General features: G+C 47.1%; 1 protein-coding gene across 1 annotated transcript in view; it reads right to left on the bottom strand.

Moving 5' to 3' along the window:
* The window catches only part of SLC6A11 (solute carrier family 6 member 11), a 132,823-nt gene that overhangs the window by 92,625 nt on the left and 25,991 nt on the right, over positions 1 to 14,207 (bottom strand). The window contains exon 5 of the mRNA XM_047096724.1: positions 11,823 to 11,955. Coding sequence (XP_046952680.1) covers positions 11,823 to 11,955 — 133 coding nt within the window. The remainder of the gene's footprint in view (positions 1 to 11,822; positions 11,956 to 14,207) is intronic.

Below are 14,207 nucleotides of genomic sequence, written 5' to 3'. Positions count from 1 at the left end.
CCTTCCTCGCTGCCAGGGTTCCCGCTAAAGGTGACGCGCTGTCATTCAAGGCCAAAGAAAGGGTTGAATCAAGATGCTAAACTCCTTTGACTTAATGTGACAATCTACAGCTCTCCCCAAACCACAATTGTGGGAGAAGCACTCCCAACTGGGCACAAAAACCCCCTCGCAGTGGCTCAGGCTCTGGGTGTCCTCGGGCTCTGGGGGCCCGAGGGCAGGGACCTCCCTGCGCCGGCCGCCTGGGCTCTCTGCATGCAGCTCATGAGCGCTCTAGTTTCCTCTCTGAATGCAGACATCAGCCGGGCCACTGGGAGAGCCCTGCCACCAAGGCCGTCCCCACTTGCTTCAGGCTGCAACAAAGGCCACTTGAGGGCCTAGAGACAGCGCTGCCCAGTTCCTTCCCTGGGCCTGTTCTCTTCCCTTTCACACATCTTTCCCTTTTATTTCCCCTGCCCCCTTTACTCCTGCTTTATGCCTCATTGAATCCATTAGCCACTTTAGAGGGTGCTCCTGAAGAATAAATTTTCTGTGTGGGGCTCCTGGTGGTTTCCCTGCTGGCGGCTCTAACCCGCCTTGGTGGTGGGGGGGCGGGGGGATAAAAGGCACACACTCTGGGGAGGAGCCTCCCAGGGCCCCTCTGGGCTGTGCGTCCATGAGGCAGCTCTAGGGCAGACCGCCTGGAGTGGGTGCCCTCACCTGCCCAGGGGCCCCACCTTGTTCCTCCCCCATCCCAACAGGCTCTGGTCCCCCCAGGATCTTAGGGCACAGAGCTTAAGCCCTACGAACTTTGGTCTTCTCATCTGCAAAATGGGGTAATTGTCACGCCTTTCTCACAGGGTTGTTGTGAGGACTCAGTAGGTTAATGTAATTAGAGCCTTAGAACAGGGCCTGGAACAAAGTGCCACTTAACCATTTGCTTTACTATTAACATCATGCAGACGACACGGGCTGTTTAAGAGTCCTGTGCCACCTCCAATTCTTCTACTTGTTGGTGAATGAAGGAAGGGGAAGAAAAAAAATCAATTCAAGGCTATTTGCAGCTGTTTCTGTGTGTGTGTGTGTGTGTGTGTGTGTGTGTGTGCGCGCGCGCGCTCGCGTGTGTGTTTTCTTTTCTCCTGCCTTGGTGTCCTAGAGCTCTGAAAAGAATAAAAACAGAGCCCAAAAGCAGTGAAAAGGCAGGATTCTTCTTAAAATCCCAGCTAATCCTGCAGCTTCCTTTAAAGTGGCAATAGTAGGAGGCGGGGAAGGGACCAGAATTGTTTTTGCAGTGCCCTCCCCTCCCAACCTCTGCTCCTGGAGACCAGGAAATGAGGGGGAAAAATCCATAAATCATCCACCAAGAGGAGGACAGAGGAAGAAATTGGGCAGAGGAGAGAGCAAAAACCAGGAGCCAGATGGGGAGGGAGTGGGGGGCAGCATGAGGGGACACCCTGACTATCTGGTGGGCAGGACGGCTGCCTGCAGAGGGCAGAGTGTCCGGGACCGAGGCTGGGCCAGCCACCCCCATTCCACAGTCAAAGGACTTTAAGGTCTCGAACCCCTGTGCACCTTCTGGCCTCACAGAACAAGGATGCCATGCCAAAAGTCGACTGATGCGACCACTTCTCTCCATTCCGCTGCTACCTCTGCCTTGGTCACCTGCTAACAGGGTTCCCACAGCCTGTCTCTCACCCATCCACTTGCAACGAGCAGCCAGAATCAGCTTTTAAGGATGAACATCATATCATGCTGCTTAAAAACGTTCAGGGGCTCTCCATCACACTTAGAATAAAATCCTGCCCTTTCCCCATGACCTGCAAGGTCCGACCCCTGCCGACTTCCCCTGCCCCATCTCATGCCATCACCGATTCTATCTGGACTCCCAGTTGCTTCGCTGCACATTCACCAGATCCTTCCCATTTGAAAACTTCACATGTGCTGCTCACCCGGCCAAGCCCTGCTCGTCCTTCCCATCGCAGATGGACACCTCTCTTGAAGGAACACTTCCCTGACCCCTGTGAAGGGTTCCCCCGCCCTTGTTCTTTTCTCTCCCAGCCCCACTTGTCTTCCATCCATAGTATTTCTGTTACTTATTCATTCTACATCTCCCCCAGCAGGCCATAACTCCACGGTCTGGATTACCCACCGCTGAGAACCCCCAGCCTGGTACCTGGCACACAGTAAGTATGCAACACTTACTGGATGAATTAATGAGTGAATGAGTAACATCCATAGCAAGTGAGCATTTGGACACAAGAAATAGCACATCTGCAGGCTACAAAGGCTGGGGTGAGATTTTAAGGACCTTTCAGAAAACCTCTGCACTGCAGCTATCACTAATGCTTTGCAGTGTTTGAAACCATCCATGTTTTGGGTGACAGCAGTTTATATTAGTTTCTTGTTAGATGGCAGAGAGTCTGCGTGAATTAGTTTCACAGATTACAGACCCACTTGGGGCGCCTGGGTGGCTCAGTCAGTGAAGCGGCTGACTCTTGATGTCAACTCAGGTCATGATCTCACAGTTTGTGAGTTCGAGCTCTGCATCAGGCTCTGTGCTGACAGTGCAGAGCCTGCTTGGGATTCTCTCTCTCTCCCTCTGCACTCCTCCCCTCCCCCCCTCTCAACATGAATAAATAAACTTAAAAAAATTACAGATCCACAAACTTTTTCTGTGAAGGAGCAGAGAGTGAATATTTTAGGCTTTGTGGGTCACATTGTCTCGGTCACAACCATTCAAGTCTGCTGCTATACAGTAGCACAAAAGCAGCCACCTACAATGCCTACAGGAAGGGATGTGGCTATGTTCCAATAAAACTTTATGTACAAAAACAGGCCTTTGGCCAGATCTGGCTACTCCCTGAGTTAGACTAAGGTTTAGCAAAGCTACAAAGGAAGGACAACCAGTAATGGCCAGTTTTTTCCATCTTCAACAAATATGCATAGAGGTACCAGGAAAATATTGCAAAACCACAACATTGCTTCACATGCTGTCATTTGATAAAATAGAATGAAGACAGGAGCATACAGAAGCTATTTGAAATTGCTGTTTCATAGAATATACAGCATTTCATTTGTATTATTCTGTGTGTCAGCAATATGTTTGTACAAATGGGAAATTCTAAGAGCAATTTTCACTCTGGAGGTACTGAAGAGCTACTGAGGGCTCAATATTTGTTGCATGTGTGGGTGAGTAGATGGATGGACAATAAATGGAGAGGACAGGATGTTTGCCAGGGTAATTACAAAAGGCGAGTTGGTCAATAACTGCATGAGACATAAAGGGAGAAGTTGTCAAAAATGCCCTGGTGGTTTCAGGCTTATGAGACCAGGGGAGGAGTGGGTGGCAGGGATGGTCAAGATGAATTTGGTTGATGAATAAAAACAAAAAAATAAGGACAGAGCAAAGATAGTCTTTTCAACAAATGGACATCCACATGCAAAAAATAAATAAATCTAGACACAGACATTACATCCTTCACAAAAATTAAATTGAAATGATCATAGACCTAAATATAAAACATAAAACTATAAAGCTCCTAGAAGATAATTGGAGAAAGCCTAAGTGGCTTTGGGTACAGCAATGACTTTTTAGACACAACACCAAAGGCAGGATCCATGAAGCAGGTGATAAGATACACTTCATTAAAATGAAAACTTCTGTTCTGCCAAAGATAATGTCAAGAGAGTAAGAAGAGAAACCAAAGACTAGGAGAAAATAGTTGCAAGAGGGGTGCCTGGCTGGTTCAGTAGGTAGAGACTACGACTCTTAATCTCAGGGTCGTGAGTTGGAGCCCCATGTTGGCTGCAGAGATTATTTTAAAAAATAAGCTTAGGGGGGCACCTGGGTGGCTCAGTCGGTTAAGTGTCCAGCTTCAGCTCAGGTCATGATCTCACAGTTTGTGGGTTCGAGCCCCATGTCAGGCTCTATGCTGACAGCCTGGAGGCTGCTTCAGATTCTGTGTCTCCCTTTCTCTGCCTCCCCCCTCTCACTCTGTCTGCCTCTCAAGGGCAAATAAATGTTGAAAGATTAAAAAAAAATAAGCTTAGGGGCACCTGGGTGACTCAGTCACTTAAGCATCTGACTTCGGCTCAGGTCATGATCTCACAGTTCATGAGTTCAAGCCATGGAATGGACTCTGTGCTGACAGCTCAGAGTCTGGAGCCTGCTTTGGAATCTGTGTTTCACTCTCTTTCTGCCCCTTCCCCACTTATACTTTGTCTCTCTGTCTCAGTCTCTCTCTCTCTCTCTCTCAAAAATAAACATTAAAAAAGATTTAAAGAACAATAAGCTCAAAAAATAGTTGCAAGAGGGGCACCTGGGTGGTTCAGTCAGTTGAGCATCTGTCCTACTTTGGCTCAGGTCATGATCTCACAGCTCATGGGTTTGAGACCCATGTTGGGCTCTGTGAGGACAGCTCAGAGCCTGGAGCCTGCTTCAGATTCTGTGTCTTCCTCTCTGCCCTTCCCTTGCTTGTGCTGTGTCTCTCATTCTCAAAATAAATAAACATTTAAAAAACATTTTTTTAAATAGTTGCAAGAGACACATCTAATAGAGGATTGTTATCCAAAATACACACACACACACACACACACACACACACACAACACTTAAAACTCAACAATAAGAAAGCAACCTGATTATAAAATGGGCTCTGGGCACCTGGGTGGCTCAGTCGGTTCAGCATCTGACTTGGGCTTAGATCATGATCTCATAGCTCATGGGTTCAAGCCCTGTGTCAGGCTCTGTGCTGATAGCTCAGGGTCTGGAGCCTGCTTCAGATTCTGTGTCTCCCTCTCTCTCTGCCCCTCCCCCATTCATGCTCTGCCTCTTTCACTCAAAAATAAAAATAAACATTAAGGAAAAAAAAATGGGCCCAAGACCTTAACAAACACCTCACGAAAGAAGATACTCAGATGGCAAGTAGGCATATGAAAAATGCTCTGTATTATGTGTCATCAGAGAAATGAAAATTAAAATAATGAGACAATGGCCAAAATCCAAAACACTTGGATGTTAGCGAGGATATGGGGCAATACTAACTGTAATTCACTGCCGGTGGGAATGCAAAACGGAAGACAGAGTGGCAGCTTCTTATAGAACAAAACGCTCACTATACAATCCAGCAATCACACTCCTTGGTATTTATCCAGAGTTGAAAACTGATGTCCACACAAAAATCTGAACACAAATGTTTATAACAGTTTCATTCATAATCGCCAAACTTGGAAGTACCCAAAATGTCTATCAGTAGGTGAATAGATACGCACCCTATGTTAATTGCAGTATTATTTATAATAGATAAGATATGGACACACCCTAAGTATCCATCAGCAGATCAATGGATAAAGATGTGGTATGTATACACAATGGAATATTACTCAGCTATGAAAAGAATGAAATCTTGCCATTTGCAGCAACATGGATGGATCTAGACGGTATAATGCTACATGAAAGAAGCCTGACAGAGAAAGACAAATACCATTTGACTTCAATCATACATGGAATCTAAAAAACAAAACGAACGAGTAAACTAACAAAAAGCAGAATTAGACCTATAAATACAGAGAACAAAGTGATGATTTCCAGAGGGGAGGGGGTGGGAGGACAGGCAAAATGGGTGAAGAGGCGTTGGAGGCACAGGCCGGAATAAGTAAGTCACAGGAATGAAAGGTAAGACATAGGGAGCATATGAGTGGTATCATAATAGTGTTGTATGGTGACAGATGGTAAGTCCACATGTGGTGTGCACAGCATAACATATAGAGATATCCAATCACTATGTTGGACACCTGAAACGAATGTAACATTGTGTGTCAGCTATCAAAGAAAAAAAATTAAGGTGAATGGATAAACCATGATACATCCAGACAATGGACTATTATTCAGTGCTAAAAAGAAATTAACTTTGGGGGGCACTTGGGCCTTAGTCAGTTAAGCGTCCGACTCTTGATTTCGCCTCAGATCATGATTTCATGGTTCATGAGATCCAGCCCCATGTCAAGCTTCCTGCTGAGCCTGGAGGCCTCCTTGGGGTTCTCTCTCTGCCCCTCCTTGCCCCTCAAAATAAAAAAAAGCATAAAAAAAAAAGAAATGAACTTGTAAGGCATCAAAAGACATGGAGGAACCTTAAATGCATATTACTAAGTAAAGGAAACCAATCTGAAAAGGCCACATACTGTATGATTACAATGATAATGACATTCCGGAAAAGTTGAAACTATGGAGACAGTAAAAAAAAAAAAAAAAAAAAAAAAAAAAAAAAAAAAAAAGGATGAATGGTTGTCAGGGGTTAGGGATAGGAGAGAGGAAAAGGTGGGGCACAGAAGATTTTTAGGGTGGTGAAACTATTCTGTAGGATACTATAATGGCGGGTATGTGTCATTATACACTTATCCAAATGCACAGAATGTACAACAAGACTGAAACCTCGTGTAAACTAGGGCCTTTGGGTGATGATGAGGTAGGTTCATCAACTGTAACAAATGCCCAACTCCAGTGGTCGGTGTCGATAAAGGGGGAGGTGACACGTGTGTGGGGGCAGGAGGATACATGGGAAATCTCTGTACTTTCTGCTCAATTTTGCTATGAACCTAAAACTGCTCTTAAAAATAAAGTCTTTGAAAACAAACTACAAAAACCAAGGACACAGGAAAATCACAAAGATGTCTCCATGTTGTGAACACTTGATTTCAATTATCTGGAGTAAAACTGTTTATCATGCAGAAGATGACAAGTTACAAACAGCCTGGAAGTTTCCTCATGAAGAAATCAAGTATCTTAGAATCCTACATCTTGGCAGAATTTAATTAACAATTGAGAAAGGTTTTTATTTATTTTTCTAATTCAGACTTCTAGAATTTTGAATTGTGCCTAAAGAAAGAAAAAAAAAAGCTATGCAGAAATAAACCATAGCTGTTGCCCTGGGGTAGGGAAATAAACACCTACTGTGTGCTTAGAACTATGATCAATGTGCTCACGCTGAACTTGCACATGAACTCCCAGCTGAGGGCATGAGAGCAGAGGAGGATCAGGCTTAGGGAAGGCAGACAGACCCAGGCTTGAATCCTGGCTCTGCTCCTTCCAAACAGGGTGGCCTTGAGCAAACCTTGCAACCTCTCTGGGCCTCTACTCTCTTATTTGTACAATAGGGTTTGACCTTAAAAGCCAAGATGCCTCCCAGCTCTGACATGCTATGTTCCAATATTCCAGAGCCAGTATGCAGCCATTAGAATCCCCACATTCACAGCATCTGATTCTCTAGCTGTTCTATTGTGAATGCTAGCACTAACACACTAAATTGCAATGTCTAAATTATCTGTCTGTGCCTGCCCTGCTAGGCACACCCTATGGGGACAAGATGGCCCACCACCCTCTCTACTGGATCCCAGCACCTTGCAGGGAGCCCCAGGCACAGGTGAAATTCATCCATTCCACAAATGTTTATTAAGAACAGTTAGGTGGCACCTTGCTACGTACTGAAGTTTGAATCTAGTTTGTGTCTCTCCAACCCACAGCAGCTTCTTCTGACAGGAGATGCTGCTCACTCTGACCCTGGGGACATCCTGAATGCTGGCCTCTGTGATGTCAGAAGACCGTAAAGCACTCAAACAGGGAGCAGGAGGGGAGGGCACTGAAGGACATTTGCGGAGACCATCTGTGGGGGGTATGCTAATATCAACACAGATCAGGAGCCCACACACTGCCTGTTGAGCCACTGGAGAGGGTGGCTGGGCCTTCCTCTATGGCCTTGTCACAGACTCATCTGTGATCTACTCATTTGTGACCTGATCCCAAACCTCCATTTAGACAGTCATCTGCTAACAGGTGAGTCTGTAATGCATGCCTCCAGCAGCAAGAGACACGTTCAATGAATTAAGTTAAACCTGGGCCAGGAAACTTTTCTCAAGCTAATGAAATTTCAGAATTTTCTGCTGAAATCTGAGTATGGGAAGTGGACTGGAACTCAGTCATGGCCTGGACAAGAGCAGAAAGACAGGGTTCTCCTTCCTTGGACAGCCTCATGAAAGTGGCTCTGGTCATAGGCAAGAGACAGGAGCGGTGGCTCCCCACTCAGGAAGACTCATATGACCTGTGTTTATTTTTAGCTGTTTTTCTACAGAACCTGAAAAACCTTTGGACCCTGGGCTTATGTCCAAGGTGAGGCGAACAATAAACAGTAAGAAAAGCAACAGACCCTCTCCTGAGAAGACACCATGTGCTGATGGGGGACCCCTGGTCTCCTTAAACTGTCAGAACCTCATCATATATAAAGAGCTGAGGATCTGGGCCACCAGGCTCTAGTTCCTAACCTGACACTTGTCACTTACTCCCTGTGTGGCCTTGGACAAGTCCCTTGTGCTCTTTGAGCCTAAATTTCTTCACTAATAAAATGTCAGGGGTGGGGGTAAAGCACATGGTTTCTGAGAAATCACAACAGCTCTGGAAAACCACATTCCATCCTGATGCTAACCCTGGTCTTGAGCATGGAACAGGGGAAGAGCCCCTGAAACCCAGCCTTCAGGAAAATGTTTAATTGGCTCATCGGATTTCAGCATTTCCCTTAAAACCACCATCTTATTACAGCTGCAACCAACAACCACTGAGCCCCCACTGTGTGCTATGTTATCTCATCAACTGCCTCTTTATAATCAGCCCATAAGAAAACTCATTATCGCTACACCACAGAGGGCAGGCAGGATAGTACTCTCATCCAAAGCCCAGGCTATGCGGCCACCAAGGCTTGGGGTCTGCTTCCTACCTGAGGGTCCTTAAGCAAGTTACTTACTCCGTCCAGGCCTCAGTTTCCTCGTCTGAAACAGAGATAATGACTGCCCCTGTCTCCTGGGCTTGTTTCAAGTTCTAAACGGAGTGGGCATGTGAGGCGCTCAATGACCATCACCCGTTACTATCACCAAGTACTACTGCCCTCATTACCATGCCTACTAGTGATGAGAGAAAGTAGGCTCAGGCAGAATGCTTGAAAGGACATCACTCAAAATATCACAATCTTCTAAAATTTGATCGAGTCCAAGGACAGGCAAGATGGGAGGAGCACAGGGTCAGTGCCGAGGCACAGTCTTCATCCAACTCAGGCCAGGCTCCTCAATCTCTCAGCCTCTGGGTCTCCACCTATGAACTTGAGGCAGTATCTCCCCAGGTTGCGGGATCTCATGTGCTAATGTGGATGAAAAATGCCTGGCAGAGTGTGCAGTGAACAGAAGGCTGTGGATGAATGTTCTCTCCCATGCTTCCCCATATGTCTCTTTTGAAATCTCCAAGAATGCAGCCTGCTAGTCCTTCCTTGAAACCCAGTCTCTGCATTAGAATTCTCAACACACAGGCTCAACAGCCCAGCCAATGGCAAGTGGCCCTATAGTGGGACTCAGCTTCCTCCTAAGAGCCAAATGGAACCAAATTTTGCTGTGGCCCATGTTCTGGGCCCAAGAGCTCAAGGCTACATGTGCCCACATGGACAACCCAAGTACACGCGTGCACAAATGCCTTATCCAATGGCCCTCGCCCCCACCACACACAACTGCTAGCCAGCCAAGCCTGCTGGCCTTGGCATTGACTCCCAAGAAAGTGGTAATCATGGTGGAAGCAGTGTCCCTTCCCTTTGCACTTCACAAAGCACTCTCACATATATTAACTGGGTAGGGTAGAGGCTGTGTTTCATTCACCTTTAGATATCCATTGACTAATGCTAGGCAGAGAGTAGATACCCAGAAACAACTTCTCATATGAGTAAATTTTATCATTATAATAAGATTTTTAAGAATCACCATTATTTAGCACTTACTATTAGTCACACACTCCGCTAAGCATTAAATATGCATCCTTGCATCTCATCCTGGCAATCACCCCATGAGACAAACTTAATGATCAATCCCCATTTTGCAGAAGAGGAAACTGAGGCTCAGAAAAGTTAAGTGATGTACCAAGGTCACAGCTAGTGAGTGACAGACCTCAGATGTGAATCCTGGTTCCAAACTCTGGTTCTTCACTCCTCCAAGTCATTCTCCTCCTCTTTAGCCAGAAGAGGCAGCAAAAAAGGGGACAGGAGCAGCGTGTATGTAGTCTAAAGAAGTACATCAATAATGCACTGATTTTTAGATTTGGAAAAACAGAAAAATTCTATTGTTTTCATGATGCAAACTAGAGAAAGCAAAGATTAGCAAAATCATCTGGGCCGACAGAACATGAGTCTCCGTTCTTTCTCTGGTGCACCAGGCAAATTTATGATTACTTTCTAGTACCTCCTTAGCTCCCTTACCACCCTCAGCATGGAAACTTGTCAATATCTCTTTTCTGCTCGCCTAATTTCCCCCCAGCAGGTCTGCCCACCAGTCAATACCTACCACTGTGGGAAATGAGGGAACCACCTTTTGTAAAAGGACCCAGAGTGGTTAAGTTCCCATCTCCTTAGAGGTTTGACCTCCAGTCCCTGATCCAGCCAACAGCTTAGAATAAAGGTGATGCCTACCGGAAACAGGCAGGCAAGGAGTGAGATGGTCAGGGTGACTGGAATAAGAAAAGCTGCATGTCCTCTTTTCCACAAGAAAAAATGGAATAGCACAAATGAGCAAACTACTGGCACTGACATTCAGCTAGAGCGTCAGGGCAATAGGGAATGGTGAGGACTGTGGCCAACCAGAGTATCCCTAGAAGGCGGTGGCTACTGCTCAGCTCCGCCAACCCAGCTGCTGTGTAGGCATGCAGGCCCAGTGCTGCCAAACCTTTCAACTTGCCAAAGGATACCAGAATCATACTTCCTTTTCCAACATGAAATCTCCTGATTTTTAAGTGTTGGCAACTATGCTTTTATTTTAATGTATTTGAGAGACAGCACACACACGTGTGCGCCTGTGCACACACCAGCAGGGAGAGGCAGAGAGGGGGGGAGAGAGAGAATCCCAAGCAGGCTCCACTGACAGCATGGTGCCCAACACGGGGCTAGATCCCACAACCCCGGGATCATGACCTGAGCTGAAATCAGAGTAGGCCGCGCAACCAGCTGAGCCACCCAGGCATCTCTACTTTTTTTTTTTTCCTTAAAGCACATGAGTGGGCGGGACTTGTCCATGAGCTACATGTACAACATGTGCATTGATTCTTATGGCACAGATGGCTGTGCTCACTACACTTCCCCCCGTGTTCCCCTACATCTTGAGCCTCCCTGGCAGGCAGCTGAGGCCATGCCTCAGGCTCCAGCCAGGTGCCTGTGAGTGGGAGAGCCGTGCTAACTTCCTGGCCAGGGCTGTTGAGACCTGGCTGCTTCCTCCCACTTCTCCGACCCGCCCCCCCCCCCCCCCGAGAGGAGATGCAGGTCCCGGAGGCCACACAGTATGGATGGCACGGCAAGGCAACAAGATGGACGCAGCTGGCCTCCATCCACAGACTCTTAGTGGGTGAGATCCTGGGGCCTATCAGTGCAGGCAGCCAGCATTTCCTGCCCTGGCACATGCCTGAAGCTCATGTCTTCATTACAAAAACTACATGGTTGTACTTCAGCACTTCCAGTTTTCAAAGCATTTTACCTCCCCTTTCCTTGCAGAGCTCTCAGTAAGACAGGACAGGCTTTGCTATTTCACAGACAAGCAAACTGAGGCTCAAAAGGCAGAACTGACCAGCCCTGAGGTGTGTGGCACGTGAGTGGTGCACTGGGTTCTAGCTCTGAGCTCCTGAGTGGACTCCCAGTCCAGTGCTCCTCCTACCTTCCAGCATAAGAGCTAACTTTTATAATTCAAACTCGGGGTACTCTCTGGGTCACCTGTGATCTTATCCAAGGACAGCTCATGTCCTCCTCTGCTGGTGGCTAGTTGCTTGAAGATGCACCTCTTACCTTTCCTGTGGACTTGGTCCCCTTCCAGATGCAGAAGTAGCAGATGGTCCAGGCTGCCAGGAGACACAAGGCCAGCTCCCAACGGAGGTTACCAATGTGCTCGATCCCACCTGAGATGGCCAGGACCCGGCGCCTGTGGAGGGGAGAGGGGAGAGTCACAGGGGCTGGAGACCCACCCTGACCCCACCCGGGGCAAAGCTAGTGCTATAGGGAAGCAGGAATGGGCCACCCAATCATTCACCTGCCTCCCCTACCACCATTTGCCAAGCATCTCCTCCGAGCCAAACCCAGGGCTGGGACCCCAGCGATTAACAAGACCCAGCCCTCTGTCTTTGTGGATTCACTCATTGGGGAAAGACAGGCCAGTTAGGAATGGTTTACAGTAAGTGAGGCAAGGGCTAAAATGGAAGAAGTAGAGGGGTTCTGGAAAGACTGAGAAGCATCTAGCCCACCTGACGACTGCCAGGAGACTGAAGGACTGTCCATACACATTCCAGGTGGGGAATTTCAGTGGGAGCAATTATACAACCCTGGCTTGCTGAACTAAACAGCAGTGAATGAACTTGCTTTCGCCAATAGCACCCATGTCACTTGCAGAGCCAGGTGAGGTGATTCACCATGTTGCCTTCTCCTACTATTGCTGTGATGACAGAGTATGTGTCAAGATGGAGCCCCTAGGAGCCTGACTTCCTGAGTGACTACACATGAGCCCTCCTGCTACCCTCTGTCAAAGATGTTGTGTGAGCAAGAAAGCAACTTTGCAGCCTTAAGCTACTGAGATCTTTGGAGATGTTTGTTATTGCAGCAAAACCCAGCCAATCCTGACTGATACATGGGGTTAGGGAAAGCAGTCTGGAAGAAGTGATATTTGAGCTAAACCATGAAGGATGATGGGATTCAGCCAGGAGAGAAAGGGACTTAAAATTGTTTTAGATGGAGGGAATAGCACAAGCAAAAGCCAGAAAACAGAGTATGGAATACTTGGGGAATGCTGGAACATAGGGGTCATAAGGGAATCGCAGAAAAGGTAAACAGAGATGCATCCCTGGGAGCCTTGAATAGCAGGCCAAGAGTAGGGATGTCCCAGAAGGCCCAGGCCACAGGAGGGGGAGGACCCCGGGCTACACTGAGTCAATGCCTCGAGCCACAGTCAATGCCTTGAACCCATCAATCCTTCAGGGTTGACACAGGCCTGGCTCCCAGAGCCTACGCCTGGGGTTTGTGTTTCTTTAAAGTCAAACTCGCCACGCTCCATATTGTGCAGAACTGTGGCACTAACACAAACCCCCTCCAAACTCGCTCCACGAACCCCATTCTGGCTGCCAAACCACCCCCGTCGGACCACGCCAGTCGTCTCAGCGCTCTGGGAACATCCTTTGAGCAAGCAGCTCCCATCCCACCAAGCATGAAAGCCTCCCTCAGTGTCTGTCTCCCTGGGAATCTGCTCAGGGCCTGATTCTGCATTAATTACTCAATGACACCAATTAGCACTGGTCTACAGGCTCCCTCCAGCCCCAACCCCTGCTGGAGAAATCAGGCAGGCCCTCAAACAAAATTGGGCTGTGTGGATTTATTTGAAAGTAAACCAGCTTTCAGACCTATCGCTAGAAGTGCGAACATCCACTTAAATACACATTTACTGAGCACCTACTATGGACCAGGCACTATATTAAAACTGTGAATTAAAACAAAAGCATGTATGGCTTTTGCCCTCTACAAGTATAAGTTGGACCAAAGAAAAAAAAAAAAAGTCCAAGTTTTTAAGGAAGAAGATAGCCACATCATTGTAACAGCAATTTTTTTTAAAATTTTGTTTCTTATGCTTAGTAGTCTCTGGCTTTAATTCCGTTAAAAACTACAGGCCATTAAATGAAACCTTCAAGAGTATCTATTATCATAACAGAATAGTGGGCCTCAGAGCACGGTCCTTGTGGAGTGCTTGCTAAAAATAAAAAAAAATCCTGCATCTCGTCCCAGACCTACTGAGTCCAGATCTTTGCCGAATGACTCCCCCGAAGCTGCATTTTGCCACACCCGTCCAAGGATTGCTTATGCATGGGAAGGCCTCAGCACCACAGAAGTAGAGTTTCCTGACAACGAAGGAATAACCTACAAACCCCAGCTGAATAGTATTTTTGAAGAGGACCTAGAGATGGGGTCTGATATCCTTTGAGAAGCTCCTGAAGGACTGGACTTTCTCCTCCCCCAAAATACCGTGATGCACCCACTCACTCTCAAAATTCTGCAGGGAACCTCAGAGTGTTCATCAAGGACCTTGTTTCTCGATTAAGAGTCTCGTAGCCTACATATATCTACCACCTTACAAACTGCCCCCGACAGCATCCTGAATGCCCATGAGGTGGGCATTCCTTCTCATTCAAGAAG

Source organism: Lynx rufus, unplaced genomic scaffold (assembly GCF_022079265.1).
Source record: "Lynx rufus isolate CCGP_SWC_20201006 ecotype Redwood Valley unplaced genomic scaffold, mLynRuf1.p SCAF_4, whole genome shotgun sequence".
Taxonomy (NCBI): Eukaryota; Metazoa; Chordata; class Mammalia; order Carnivora; family Felidae; genus Lynx; species Lynx rufus.
Note: the sequence above shows the minus strand (reverse complement) of the source record. Positions and strands in the feature narration are given on the sequence as shown.